At 50.5% G+C, this 14649-nt stretch overlaps 1 protein-coding gene across 2 annotated transcripts in view; it reads left to right on the top strand.

The window, feature by feature from the left end:
• Positions 1-14649, top strand: part of LOC306638059 (schwannomin-interacting protein 1) — a 595209-nt gene that overhangs the window by 69366 nt on the left and 511194 nt on the right. Inside the window, exon 1 of one of the 2 annotated variants that reach the window (XM_079101152.1) lies at positions 7191-7214. The exons of the other annotated variant lie outside the window; for it this stretch is intronic. Within the exon in view, the coding sequence (XP_078957278.1) occupies positions 7206-7214 (9 nt within the window). The 5' untranslated portion in view covers positions 7191-7205. Of the gene's footprint in view, positions 1-7190; positions 7215-14649 lie in introns of those variants that run through there. 2 annotated transcript variants of the gene reach the window in all.

Below are 14649 nucleotides of genomic sequence, written 5' to 3'. Positions count from 1 at the left end.
CCGCAGTGAAGGGTCAGAGGAACCAGGGACATGTCCGTGTGTGGTCTGGCTTCTTATGTGCCTGGTCCCATAACCCAGACTCCAGAACTCCCTGCAGAAGGGACCAGGAGGTTGTCTCTGAGGTCTGTGGAGACCACCTGCTGGTCTCGAGGATGGGACTTCACAGCTGGTGTGCACGCAGCCAGGGGTGTGAACAGGATGTCTGTGAGCTGGGCGTGGTGGCACGAACTGGGCCAGGACTTGTGTCCTGGCACGGGGACAGATATATATTTCTGTGAGCCCAGAAATTTCTTGATGCAGTGGCGATGTGAAGAGACAGGTCTGGACAAGGGGCGGGTGGGCTCACAGGCCACCTCTGTCCTCAGTGACACTGTCTAGAGGTTCTGTGCTCCGCGGATCACCCCTGCATTCCAGGGAAATGGTGTCTTCAGAGCTTATAAACTTAGCTAATTTTGCTTGGTCCTGAGTTGAGCATTCTGAATGATACACCTGGAAGGCAGTGTGTCTGCTTCGTCCTGGGACCTTCAGCTGGCACCAACAGGGGGCCTTCGATCCGTGTTTGCCTTCCCACGGCAGGTGTGGGACTGGCCAGAGTGCTACATGGAACCTACAGAGGAGGCTCAGTCCAGCTCTTAGTGAGCTTCCCCTGCAGCAAAGACGGTTTCCCATGGCGCTGTCCTTGTGTACTAACGGCAGTGTTCATGGCCCACGATGCACGCCCAGGATGCAGCGTTCATGGCCACGTGGGCTCAGGGCTGGGACACGGGTCTGCTTGTTGGTGCCTCAACCTTCACATTTGGTTTTCATGCTCACAAAGGTAGTTGACTTGGAACATTGATGGGTGGAGGAATTCCTGGGTGAGCTGGTGGTGGCTGCTCTGCCAGATTCCAGTGGAGGAAGGACTCGGGGGAGGAGGGACTCAGTGGAGGAAGGAGGCAGCAGAACAAAGACTCAGTGGAGCAAGGACTCAGGGGAGGAAGGACTCAGTGGAGGAAGGACTCAGTGGAGGAAGGACTCAGTGGAGGAGGGACTCATCAGAACAAAGACTGAGTGGAGCAAGGACTCAGGGGAGCACGACTCAGGGGAGCAAGGACTCAATGGAGGAAGGATTCAGTGGAGGAATGACTCAGGGGAGGAGGACTCAGTGGAGGAAGGACTCAGTGGAGGAGGGACTCAGGGGAGCAAGGACTCAGTGGAGGAAGGACTTAGTGCGGCAAGGACTCTTGGAGCAAGGACTCTGAGGGCCCCTCCACCCTGCTCTTCTGGAGGGCAGTGCATAATGGCAGGGCAGCAACCTGGCTGGCCGACAGGCAGGCATGGTGGTGTTTCACTCTCTCCTCTGTGCAGCCTCCTCCTGGGGTCTTGCAGGCCACTTCCCCTTTGACTGAAGTGTCCTGTGGATGGAGCCACTGTGGTTTGCTCGGGCCAAGGTCGGGAGGGACGGCCCAGACCCCTGGTGCCTTTTCCAGTTGATACTGGAGGTGGCACCCGTGTGGTCTTCCACAGCAGCTCCAGCAGCAGGGAGCACAGCACCCTCCTACCCGGGTCCTGCCTGCGTGATCGGAGGGCCTAGCTGAGCTGTGGTGTTGGGTGACAAACGCCCAACCCTGGTTCCTGTCCTGAGACAGCAGGCACGTTGCCCTGCTGGGCAGCCCCCTGGCAGTGCCGGCTGGGAATCAGAGTCCCGCCGATGTCTCCTTTCGACTGAGAGGGTGACCGGCTGGCTCTGGAGGCTCACCCTCCATGCCGGGTTCTGTGGGCGGAGTTGGCACAAGTTCTCGTCTAGGGCACACACGTGTCCTGCGTTGTTCTCGTGATTCTAATACCATCACCAGCTAGAATTGGAGTAAAAAGCTAGGCTGGGAATAATTTGGCCTGGTTGTTGAAGGTTTGTGGCAGGAGGGTGAATTAGATCCATTTTCCGAGTGAGGGTTTAGAGTGAGAAGTCGACCAGCCTCTCATAGGATCACCTCCTTCTCCTTTGCCCTTTGGATCCAGAGAAGTGACATCAAGGTGTCAGGGAACTGGGATGGGACTGAACACCACTGCCTGCTCCCAGTTCCCAGGCTTTGACTTGGTAGTGGCCAGAGCACTCTGGCTGAGGCTTCAGGGCAGATCCTCAGCCTCTGCCCTTACCAGCAATGCTGGGGAATTAGCTGTGATGGCTGGCCCCACAGCAACCCACAATCCCTGAAGATGGACAGGCCCAGCTTCCAGCCCTTCTGCCTGAGGTGGACAGCCATCTCTGAACAGGTCTCTGATGCCTCCACCTCTCAGCATCTGGGGCTCCCAGATGGGCTGACCTGGACACGGGCATGTTCTGTTACACCCCTGCAGGTGTAGGTGGGCCAGTGTGGACACTGGTGTGCTGTATCCACACTGGTGTGTGCACATGGCCGATGCAGATGTGTCCCATAGGTTCATGGATGGACCTGCTGGCTCAGGAGCTCACTTTCAATTGCCCTTGACTGACCTAATCAGGATCTGCCAAGCAGCCAGGATGGCTTCACAAAAAACAGAACTCACAGGTGGAATAATTTTGCCAAACTGCCAGCTGCAAGACCAGGGCCGTGTTTGGCTTTAAGCCCATTTACCCGAACATGTGCGGCGTGGAACTGCAGGGTCCCACGTGGCCACCCTGGGTCTAGGTGTGTATGACATCTGCCGACCAGCAACTTGCTCACATTGGACCCTTATCAAGGCTGCTCGCTGGGTGTCTCGTGGAGAAAGCCTTTTAAATCAAAGGGCTCAGTGGGGAGAACAAAGGCAATCTCCTACCCTAAGAGATGGCTGTTCCATTAGCCGTCTGCCTCCAGCACCTGAAGGGTTAAGGAGTGGAGTGCATTTTTGTCCTGTCTCTGTTCTCATTGTGCAGGAAAAGCACTAGACACAGGCAGGGGTATGTGCATACAGATGTGCACCCAGACATTCATATATATATGCACATGTACACATGCACATGGACCCATGCACACACAAGCACACATATGCTTACATGTGCTCGTATGTGCTCAAATGCACACACACGTGCACACCCATGCATACGAACACATGCACACTTACTGGCATGTGCACACACATGTAGCCTCACATGCACACACACGTGCACAAATGTGCACACGCACTTGCACACACACTTGCACACTCGCACACTCTGGGAGGGCACAACTTGTGCCACTGGCTATCACTCGTAACAGCATGTGAGATCTCTGTTATGAAATGTTCTGTCTCCAAAAACAGATATTGCTTCTCTTGTAGAAAAATATTCTTGGCTGGGTCCCTGGAACTTTAATTAAAATCCCAATTGCTCTTTAAAAAGCGTTATTGCATTTCAGACAGCTTGGACGTGAAAAAGGAGGCCAGGGCCAGAGCATGGGCGGGTGGGTGGCAGGGACTGTGAGTACAGGTCCAAGGGCTGCCTGAGCATCCTGTAGGTCTCAGGGGAGAGTCCCTGGGGAGTGACCTGCCACTCAGTGAGGCCGTCCCTCAGCCCGTCGCAGGGTGAGGTAATTACCCAGGGCAGCTCAGGCTTTCTCCATGGGTGCCCTTGACCCCGTCTGGGTTGTTACGAAGAGACATCTAACAAGATCGTTGCCAACCGGGTGAACCCGTCTGCACTGTCTAGTTCCTAGGCACTCGTTAGCCTCCACCTCCCTCCCTGAACTGTGACCCTCGTGAGGGCAGGGTCACCCTTGTTTAGTTCCTGCTGTGTCCTTGCCACCTTGCCCAGAATGTGGGGGTGCAGCTGCTTAGTAAGAGCTTGAGGAGCATCTGTGGAGGCCTGTGACCCGCTGGGTATAAGGGATGGGAACTTGACAGTCCCTTCCTGCAAGGGCTGTGTGGCCGAGTGGAGGCCTTCAAGGCAAGTGGACTTCTGTCATCATGAGTCAGTCCTGAGGGACTTACCATGTGCCAGGCCCCTTTCAGATTTGATCTCTCCACGAGACCTGGTAAGGGAGATTATTTTTTCTACAGAGGGGGAAACAGTATGAGGAAACCTTGAGGGAATAAATAAATGAAAAGGGAATCCTACCTTCCAACTCTGCACTGTCTCCCTCTCTCTGTGAGGAACATCTGAATAGTTCTGCTCTTCCTTATGACTCTGTACTTCAAGGTCAGGTTTTCTGGTGCTCTTCGTAGAGAAAGGACAGAGAGCACATTTATCTTTAGTGAGATCATTGTGACCTTGGCGACTCGCTGTCCAGGGCGGTTCTTCCTGTGGGGGCGAAGGGCCTGGGAGCACCTGTTGCTCTCACGGTGCGGGGGCTGGCAGCACACTGACCCGCCCGTGCTGAGCTGGGGTGGTGTGCTGGCCATTCAGGAGCGTGACCACACCCTGCCCTGCCTTCTCTGAGGAGCGGCACGGGTCCTTCCACCACCAGAGACTGAGGAGAAGAGCCGCAGCGTTCTTGTGGCCACTGAAGCCCACGCTCACTTCAAGAGGTGTTGTGAGGCCCCTGCGGGGGCTGGGCTGAGGCAGTTGTTGAAGCTCTGGACTTTGGCAGCTGGTGGATCATGTTTTGCTAATCCTGGGGACTCTTCAGTGGGCCTGCCGTGGAATAGCACGGAAGCTCAGGCCTGTGGACACTGGGACAGGCTCCCCAGGCTAGAAGCTCAGCTCTACCAGGTTTTATTTGCGGATAGGTGCCTTTAAGCAGGAGGAGGTCAGAGGTCAGGGATTCTGCATTCAGCCTTGCCCTTGCACAGGGACCATGCACCTGGTGGTGTGGCTTGGGTGTGAGGTGTCCCCAACAGCACCTGTTAGTGCAGAAGCATCCCGAGGTGAAACGGTAGCCTGTGGGAGCTGTAGTCTGATCAGCCATCCCGGTTTGAATGGACTGACTGGGTGCTAACTGTAGGAAGGTGGGGTGTGGTTGAGGAGGGGGCCACGGGGGCTGCCCTGGAAGGGTGCACCTTCCTATGTGCCCCACCTCTGTGCTTCCTGACCCCCATGAGCTGAGCAGCTCTCTTCCACCACTGTCTTCCACCATGATGTGCTGCTTCACATGGGCCCAGATAATGGAGCCGGCTGACTGTGGACTGAGACCCCTGAAACCATGAGCCCCAAATAAGCTTTTCTTCTTCTCAGTTGTTCTTGTTGGCTGTTTTGGTCACAGTGATGTGAGGCTGACCAATGTCCTTGGCTTTGCCAGAGAAGGTGCTCCTTTGTGTTTGGCAGAGTCATCCTAGACTTGGACCTATCCTGCCTTCCCATTCCACAGATAGAAAACTGAGGCCCAGAGAGCTTAAGAGAGTGAACCCAGGGGCCTGGCTTCCTTCTGCCTTCAACTTTGGCTCCCAACCCACTCAGCCCCTCCCAGACCCAGGTTCTGGGTCACACGGGTGAAGCATGGCCCTCCCTGGCGGGACCGGAAGTGTGGCCAGCCTGAACTGCTGAGTGGCTGCAGTCTGAAGGCGGCAGCAGGGGCCACGCTCCTCCCTCGGTGGCCGCAGGGCTTTGTAGTAGTGTCTTGCATTGCAGCGGCCCCTGCGGGGTCATGGAGAGGAGTCAGACTGTCCCCAGGAGCTTTTCCAGTGCACACTGCAAACTGCTTGCTTAGAAGCCTGGTGGTGGTGGGCATGGGCATTCCTGGGGGGTTCTGCTTCTGCCCCGGGAGCCCACCGTGGCACTGCCTGACGCTGGCACCGTGCTCTCCACAGCACCAGTGTCTAGTGAAGCGGGGAAGCAAAAGCAGGGGGAGGTGAGAGAAGACCAGACTAGGAGACCGGGGCCCTGGAACCCAGGCCTGGCGGGACCTCGGTCCATCGGCACATGCAGCATGCACATCGATCAGGCGTGGAGGTGAGCCTGGCCTTCTCCAGCAGTCTGGCCATCGACTCCCTGTCAATAAACACAAACACTGCGCTGCCCTTGACCCCAGGAGTTAGACTAATCATCAGCTTAATTGGTCCCCGTTAATTCCACTTCTGATTTACTGTAGGTGAGTGTGGCCTTGGAGAGAATCACGCCCAGGCTCGGCCCAAGCGTGTGACCCAGCCTCCCACAGGTGATCTGCGGTAGACAGAGGAGACCCGCTCCCGCCTCCTGCCTGCCGAGGACGGCACACTTACTGCTGGGTCCAGGCCAGGGGCCATTGCAGGGCTGTGTGGTGATGAAGCCGCATGCACATGTGACAGCCGGCGTTCCTCGTGGTGACACCGTCCTCCTTATTACATAGACTGCGGGCACGATGCCCACCCTCCTGCTCTCTGTGGTTTGAAGTTCTTCAGACAAAGTGAAGCCCACCTGGAAACTATTAGCCTCTTTGCGAGCCTCAACAGAGTCACAGCTATTGTCTCGGGAGCTTAATTTGCCAGAGCTCTTTCTTTCTGGCCTTAATTATGTATATATTTACCGCCTGGCCCCCTGCCTGCTCGACACTTGTGGGAAACCACTTCTCTTGGTGCCACTTGATGGTTCTGGGCTGTTCCTTTATACTCTCTTTGCTTCAAACTCTTCACTTAAATATCAAAACTCAGCTCAGCTTCTGAGTATTAAGACATTTTTTCCCTCTTTTCCTCGCAAAGCTGTGCGCAAACCTTTTAACATTTTTATCTGGACCAAACAGTGGTGGTTTTACATGAGAATGAGAGCTCTGTAAGTAAATCCATGTATTTATATGTCTAAGGTGCATTATAAAAAGGAGCAATAAATTTAGTTTTCTACATAAAAGGAATTAGATTTTCCAGTTTACCTCTGCACTGGGATTAATAAAATGTGCAACAAATAGCTGACAGAATGATCCATTTGAAGTTTGGAAAGCTGTCTGGGAAGCTGACTGGGGGAGCCTTTCCATTTTTTTCAAAGAAGGATTTCTGTTAATTTTTGATGCAGTCTTGTAGGAACGCCTGTTTTAAAATGAGCTCCAGACTGCTACCTGCCCATTTCTGCACGGCTGAGCAAATTCACCCGTAAATCCCAGTCTCTCCTCATTTCCATCACCGTGCGTCTCCAAATTACAGAGGATCCATTCCTGAGCTGGAGAGGTGCCAGAAGTCTCTCATCCCACTCTGTCTGTGGCTGCCTTATCCTCGCCCGTCTCCGAGGCTTTCTGATGCCTGGAGTGAGCTGACTCCAAGGCTCCCAGCCTCTCCCTCGCCCTGCATCCCCCACAGTCACATCCAGCTCTGCGATTCAGAGGACGACGTGTGGCAGCTTCTGATTCTTGTCTCCTGTTACCTGCAGGTGTTCCGGAAACTTCAAAATGCGTCTGGTAACGTATTTGCCTCTCTAAACATGCCACCTCAATACGTGTTGTATGCAGTTGCTTATTATTTTAAAAAAAAACAGTCTTTTGAATAGCGTGCCTGCAAACAAAATGTCAAAGCAGGATTACAGGCATCGTGGGTAATTACTGGTCAGGTGTGTGTGTGTGTGCATGCATCCTTGATCATGTCAGCATGTGTGTAAATATGTATTATTTATGTACACATACGTGTGCACAGGCAGATCCATTAAAGAAATCTTATTGAAAGCAATACTTTTCCTGTGCACCAGGTTTATCTGATCCGATCTGGAAATGTCTTACATGTCAGTAGCAAGTAGAGGAAAAATACGTTATTTAAATTCATGCAAATGGTATGTTTTAAGCACCTATTTTAAAAAGCCTGCCTTAAGAAAAAACGGTGATTGTTTGGGGGTGGGGAGGTGGCTGGTTTTGTTGAATTTGGAGAAAAGAGTTGCCTTCCTGCTGTATGAGAATTCCTGCCCCACACCACCTGTCTTCTTAAAACTCAGTGATCATCCAGGGGAAGTGATGTGGCTCTGCTTCAGAGTCACCCCAGGGGACATGAGCCACAATGTGGGTATTCTAAATGATCGAACGTAGGTAGACAGGGTAGATCTGCTGAAACCGAACCTGGCTGTGTCTCCCAGCTCCTGGGAACCATGTCCACACTGTGTCAGGATGCACATGTGTTTACTAAAGTCCCACACAGTGGCTTGAGAGTGCAGGCTCATAAATCACACGACTTACTTGCCAGGGTTGGGTGCTAGAGTCTAAAATTAAGAAATTACTTAGCAATTAATAGCACATTCAGCTTCCTTGTCTTGGGGGAGATTTACATCCTTGGACTTGAGCTTTTAACTAGAGATGACTGACTGAAGGTTCAGACTTCATTGCTATTTCAAATGCCTAAGCCGCAAACATGCTTGCGCTGCTTTATTTAAAAGACTTCTTTGGAAGAATGTGCGTGTGTGTTTTTAAGTGGCGTGTGCACTCCCTGTGACTTGCAGGGTGCCGTGTGCTCTGGAGAAGCGACCGGGCTCCAGTGCCTGTTCACCTGTGTGACAGAAACTTGTCCCCTTGTTCTCAGATGCAGCAGTGATCCTGCTTTGCAGTGTGCTCTTGCCTTTTGAGATCAATGATTATTAGTTGTTGAAAAGAGGAGAAAACCATGTGGTGAGACAGAGTCCACAAAGTAGGTTGAATGAGCAGTTTTCTAAGAAATTAAATGAAATAGATTTTCACAAGTGATTTTCTAAATGTATTGATATCTGAAAATGCAAGCATCATAAATACCAATTTCTAAGTGGAACAGATTAGATTAATGTGAATGTTGTCTAGCAGTCCTTTGCTATATTTAAAGTGAGGCAGTAAATAGGCTAATTATTTTATACTGGCTAATCAGTATTTTTGCTTCATGTTATTGGTTATAAAACAAATAATTGATTTTGATTTGCTTTGAATTGGGGATGATTGCAAACTTCAGTGAGAGAGTTTATTGAGTTATGGCAATAAAACTGAGTATTCTTAAAAATCAGTGTGAAAACTCCTTTTCCTTTTATTGCAAGAGCTAATGTATCATATTCAGAGCTGTGTACTTGTAGAGAACTGTGTATTTTTAAAAACTGCATGACTCTTAATGCTGATTTTCTCAAGCACACTCAATTCACAATCACTAAGAGGTGCAGGGAAGGTGAACTTCCAGCTGTCAGGTGGCTCCTGGAGAGGCTGCTGTGTTGGGGACCTGGAGAACCTGTGCAGGCCATTCATATTATACATGCATGTTGCTCTGTGCATAACTGATTTCTGCTTTCAGTACTATTCATTCCCAATATCATAAGCATACCTCATAGTGTGTTTTATGCAATGTTGGAATCTTGCCTTTGAATGTAAATATCTTAATGATGGTCTCTAATTGAGTGCATAGATGACTGAAGATATAGTAGCCCTTTTTGTACATATTACAAGTGCATTAATGTGTATAGATATTCATATGCATTAAGTTACGTAAAAACATTCCTTGTGTTCAAGCACATTATAAAACACTTTCACCTTCCTTCTGAAGTTGGCTATTTTTGTTTGAAGTTGGTTTCACAGGCATAAAAAGAGGTTTTATTTTTCTGAGCTTACATAGTACTGTGGGGTAGCAGGAAAACATTCAGTGCTATTTTGTAGGAAATATCATATGCACTAAATAGTGAAAAGAAAGAATGCCACATTTACCATCTGTCTCTAATTATGGTTTCCTACTGATTTTTAGATGCACTATAGACTAGAACTTTATTTTATAAAACAGACTTATGTTACTCTCATACCTAAAATGATTGTCAAGCACTTTCTCACATACAAAAGTTTCCCTGTTATATGACTGAGGTTGTCTTAGCAAACATTTCAGTCTTTATGGTTCACAGATAGATCGAGGATATTAAAAGTGTAATTTGAGGACTGACCATGATCCAGAGCTGAAAACAATCATTTAAGTAAGCATTTACTAAGTCTTACATTGTTTTAACCTTGGGACAAAGGGGTGGGTGGGGCAAGGAGGCCCTGTCTAAGGACAGGGGACACTGTCCCTTCTATTTTGCCATTAATGATGGTTTGCAGAGTCACAGACACTGTTTGCTTGGCTTGAGACTTACATTCTTTCTTTTTCTGTTCTAACTTGGTTTCAAAATGGCACTGTCTACAGGGTGTGCAGTGAAGAGGAACAGTCTCTGTTGGGTGAGGAGGACAGGCTGGTCGGGACTGCTGGAGAAGATGGACCTAATCCCCTTATGAAGCAGATGTCTAGCAGGAATGGATTGGAAGGAGAGGAGTGGGCAGAGGGGTGGGCGGAGAAGTCAGATGGGAAGAAAAGAACCCAGCAGGAGACAGGAAGGGACGACTTGCATGGAGGGGAGGTGCCATGCGGGGACCGAGACATGAGACTGGAGAAACCAACTACAGGGTGAGATGCAAATGCTCCTGATGAGTCCTCATCAACCTCATTAAATACTGCAGAGTTCTCTGAGAAAGTGGGCATTTCTTCTATTTTATTACTTGAAATGACTCCTGAAACAGCACTTCCATGCCATAGTTCCTATTTCTCGAGCATTTTCTGTGGGTCAGCTCTGGGCGGGGCCCAGTTCTGAGTGCTTCCGGCTCCATCCCCTAGTCCCCACTCACTGTTCACATCTGCATCCTGCAGATGGAGAGGCTGAGGGGCTGAGGACCAGGGGCCTGCCTACTGTGGAGCTGTGCAGGTGCAGGAGCTGGGGCTGACCCAGGCACTGCATCTCCAGCGCCAGTCCAGACGGGTACAGTTGTTAACTGGGCTGTTGTCTTGGTTTTCTGGGAAAAGATACTAAGACAGAATTAGCGGAACAAGTTCACAGGAGAGTAAAGATGAAGGTGGGAAGCCAAGCCATACAGGGAAAGCCTCAGACTGCAAGGAGGGTCTGACCAGATCCTGTCCACCCCTGCCTCCACCTCCGCAGGGGATGCTGCTGTGACAGCAGCAGAAGCACCAGGCCTAGGGCTCTGCCAGCTTGGCACTGCTTGGGGTCCTAGGAGACAGAGGCGTAGGCCTGCCGCTGAGCACTCCTGCATGGGCTGCAGCGAGGCTGTGGGTCCGGGCTCTTCCTCCAGCATGGTAGAGGAAGCTCTTTCTTGAGGGGAGGTCTGAGCCATGTACCTCCTTGATTGTCAGGTAGCACCTATGCAAATCCTGGTGGGGATGCAGGTAGGGCAGACTAGCCCCTGCTGTGAAGAGCCCCGCCTGATCTTGGAGTGGCACGGGAGCAGACTGGGCACCCAGAGCCAGGCCCCTACGCTTCCCTACCAGTGTCCTGCCGCCTCCGCCAGCTCCCAGAAGCTCCTCTCACACACACAGGCAGCCCATCATCTCTCCAGGTGCACATGTCCTCCCATCTCCCTCTCTGGTGGACCTACCTGCTTCTCAATAGGTCCTCCCCTCTCCATGTCGCCTCTGTTAAAGGCAGTTCTGGTTTATGATTCCAATACTTAACCTCTTCTTTGGTTCCCTAGAGCCTAGAGAAAGGGTTCCAAGCGCTGTTCTATGGCCCCTGGAGACCATGCAAGACCTGACTGTGTGACAATCTGAATCCTGGGAGGCAGACCTGTCAACACAACAGCTAGGAGTATTAGAGGTGTTTACTTTTGTGTTTAGAAAAGGTCATTTTAAATTCTGGGGTTGAAGGGTTGGTAGGAATTTGCAGGATGGAAAAGGTTTTCCTCGAGGAGGGAGCAGGATCAGGTGATCTGGGGTGTGATTTGAAGGAAGCGGTGGTTTGAATGAAATTACAGAAAATTAATGGAATATATTTCCAGAAGAGTAAATTGCAGCTCATTAAAGAACTGTAGCCACGGGTTTAACTTTTCCTAAAGGCTCTGAGCAGAGAAGAGACATGACTGAAAGGCCTGTCTGAAGGTGAGGTGGCCACGGAGTAGAGGCCACAGCAGATGAAGGGATGAGACGGTCGGGATGGTGGAGACCACTGGGGCTATTTATGATGACAGGTGAGAAGGGGAATCTTGGGCTGGGAAGCGGAGAACAGGAAAGGTGTGAAAAATAGGACGTGGGGTGAGTAGGACTTTAAGATGGTTGGGCAGTGAGAGGGGACGGTGCTCTAAGGGACTTGAAGGTCCGAGTTGGGCACTGGGGCTGGCGTGTGCAAACAGGAATGGACAGGCTCTGATTGAGAGATGGTGACGAGGCAGCAGGAGACGATGGCAGATGAACCCTTTCATCCATTTCCCAAAGGAGAGTCACATGAATCTCCCACCGTCTCTTCACTGTGGGCCTTGCTAATTTGCTGAAGCTGGCCTTGAACTTGTGATTCTCCTGCTTCAGTCTCCTGAGGCACTAGGATTACAGGTGTGTGCCACTATGCTCAGCTTGTCTGGTTTTAAATTGACCATCATTTGGAGGGTTTGTCCGTAATCTTTCCAACAAAAGATGAAGGTATGGGAAACAAAATTAATGTTCACAGACACTATTCAGACAAAATTTAGGCACAGAATTTCCCAAATTCAGCTATAAAAACACCTTTCTTGGATCCATACAATTTCCAGCTGATGGTTTGAGTGAATTACTATTATTATACTTTATTTTCCAAGGCGTTGTCACGGTTTAATGCAGACCCCATCCTGACCGGCAGAGGCAGGTGGGACTGGCTGTCTGATTGGAGATCTGTCTCTGAGGCAGCACTGTCAACCTGAGCTACAAACACCTTCTCCTGGAGGGGGTCTGAGGCCACTGCCTGCTGCCCCCTAAGCAGGGACAATGTTAGCTGATTTAACAGGAACAGAAAAAAGACTGATGTCTTTTCAAATGAAGCTTCGAACCATGTAGGATCATGATGTGTAATAGAAACCCAGTTTTTAATAAAAGGGAATTACGGCAAAGCCTTAATGCTAAGTAAGCTTTAGCCACAGCAAAGAGTCGTACGTTTTCTAAAGATTTGCAACGTGATGTGTGGAGCTCACGGCTAATATTTAATTGCCCTTAAAAGTGAACAGCATAATGGTCAAATTTGCATATTCTCCCAGGCTGTCAGGTTTTACTGTGCAGTGCGGGGAAACATTTAAGGGAACATTTTACTGGCATCCGTGGTGTACGAGGAGATAACTCTTGGTACCAGAGAGGTAGCTCAGGGGTAGGGCATTTTCCCAGCCTGTGAGAGGCCCTGGGTTCCATCCCCAGAACTGCAGAAAAAAAAAACAAAAGCAAAAACCGCCCATGTTTAAGAGATGAATGGAATCAACCCCTAAAGCCCACGAACCACCGAACCACCGTGCGCACTGACTTGTGCCTCAGGCTGATAGGAAAGGGTTATTTGTGGACTGTTTTGATGGTGATGGAGGAGATGATGCATGGTAACCGGAGCTGCCAGGCTCAGAAGCACAGGGGCTGTACATACTGCCCTCCAGAGTGTGAAGAGGCACAGGCCGTGAGTGGAAATTCTCTCCTCAGCTCCAGACCCAGAGAAGAAAGGTACATTTTCTCCGATGCATCAAAACCAAAGGAAGGAGACCCAGCGCTGGTCAGCTTTGCATCACCATGTCAGAATGCCTGGCCAGACCCACACGGAGGGGAGGGAGAGGTTGGTTCTGACTCATGGCTTCAGAGGTTCAGTCCATGGTCGGCTGACTCCATTGCTGAGAGTCCATGGTCAGCTGACTCCATTGCTGAGAGCCTCCATTTGCTGAGGCAAAGTGTCAAGGGCAGAGGAAGAAGGCTGCTCAGCTAGCGGCAGCCATGGCAGCCAGGAAGCAGAGGGAGAGGGAAGAGCCAGGGACAGGACAAAACTCCCAATGGCGTGCCCCAGTGACTGCTTCCTCCAGCAGTCCCACCTGCCTACAGTTACCAACCAGCAGTCCATTCATATGAGTAATGCATCAAGTGGATTAATCCTCTGGTGAGTGCTTTAGTCAGATTTTTGTTGTTGTTGTTGCTGCTGTGTCCAAAAGACCTAACAAGAACAACATAAAGGAAGAAAAGTTTATTTGGGACTCATGGTTTCAGAAGTCTTGTCCACAGACAGCCAACTCTATTGCTCTGGGCCCCAGTGAGGTAGCACATCAAGGCAGAAGGGCATGGCAGAGGAAAGCAACTCAGTGAAGAAGCAGAGACAGTGCTTCTCACCAGGGAAAAATATACCCAAGGGAAGGTAGTGACCCACCTCCTCCAGCCACACCCCACCTCCTCCAGTCACCACCCAGTTAATCCCTACCAGAGAATTAATTCACTGACTGGGTTAAGGCTCATATCCAATCATTTCTCCTCCAAACCTTCTTGCCTTGTCTCACACATGAGCTTGAAGGGCACCTCAGCTCTAAACCATAATGGCAAGGTCACAGTGCTCACAATCTAATCGTTTCACCTCTGAACACTCCTGAATTGCCACAGGAACTTTCCAGAGACACCTCATATCGAAACCAAAATACCCTGGGACACAAAAGGGAGGGGTCTTTTTATGTGGATTTTGGTCTTCATCCTCAGACTTCAGGCAGAGGTGCTCAGGACGTGCTTGGTCTGGGTGAGGCAGGTGCCACGGGGCACTCCCATGGTGGTGGAGTGAGTAGGCGCCACTGGGCACTCCTGCTACCGTCTAGGGGTGCTGGGCTCATTGTCTCAGCAAAGAACTGAAGAGCAGGTCACAGAGAGAGCAAGCAAGCTATATATATATATATATATATATATATATATATTTTTTTTTTTTTTTTTTTTTAACTGTTGCAAAACAAATCGTAGTAGACTTCTCAGAAGAGAAGGGGCTCTGGAGTTGGGAGTCCAGAGGGAGAGTTTGGGCCTGTTCTTTCCCTGGTCTCGGAACTTCCTCCTTTCCCCATCTTCTCTCTGTCCACGCCCTCCTCACTAGTGACCATTGGTGTCCCCCCATTGCGTCCACGCACACAGGTT

This window comes from Sciurus vulgaris (assembly GCF_902686455.1).
Source record: "Sciurus vulgaris genome assembly, chromosome: 10".
Lineage (NCBI taxonomy): Eukaryota > Metazoa > Chordata > Mammalia > Rodentia > Sciuridae > Sciurus > Sciurus vulgaris.
Note: the sequence above shows the minus strand (reverse complement) of the source record. Positions and strands in the feature narration are given on the sequence as shown.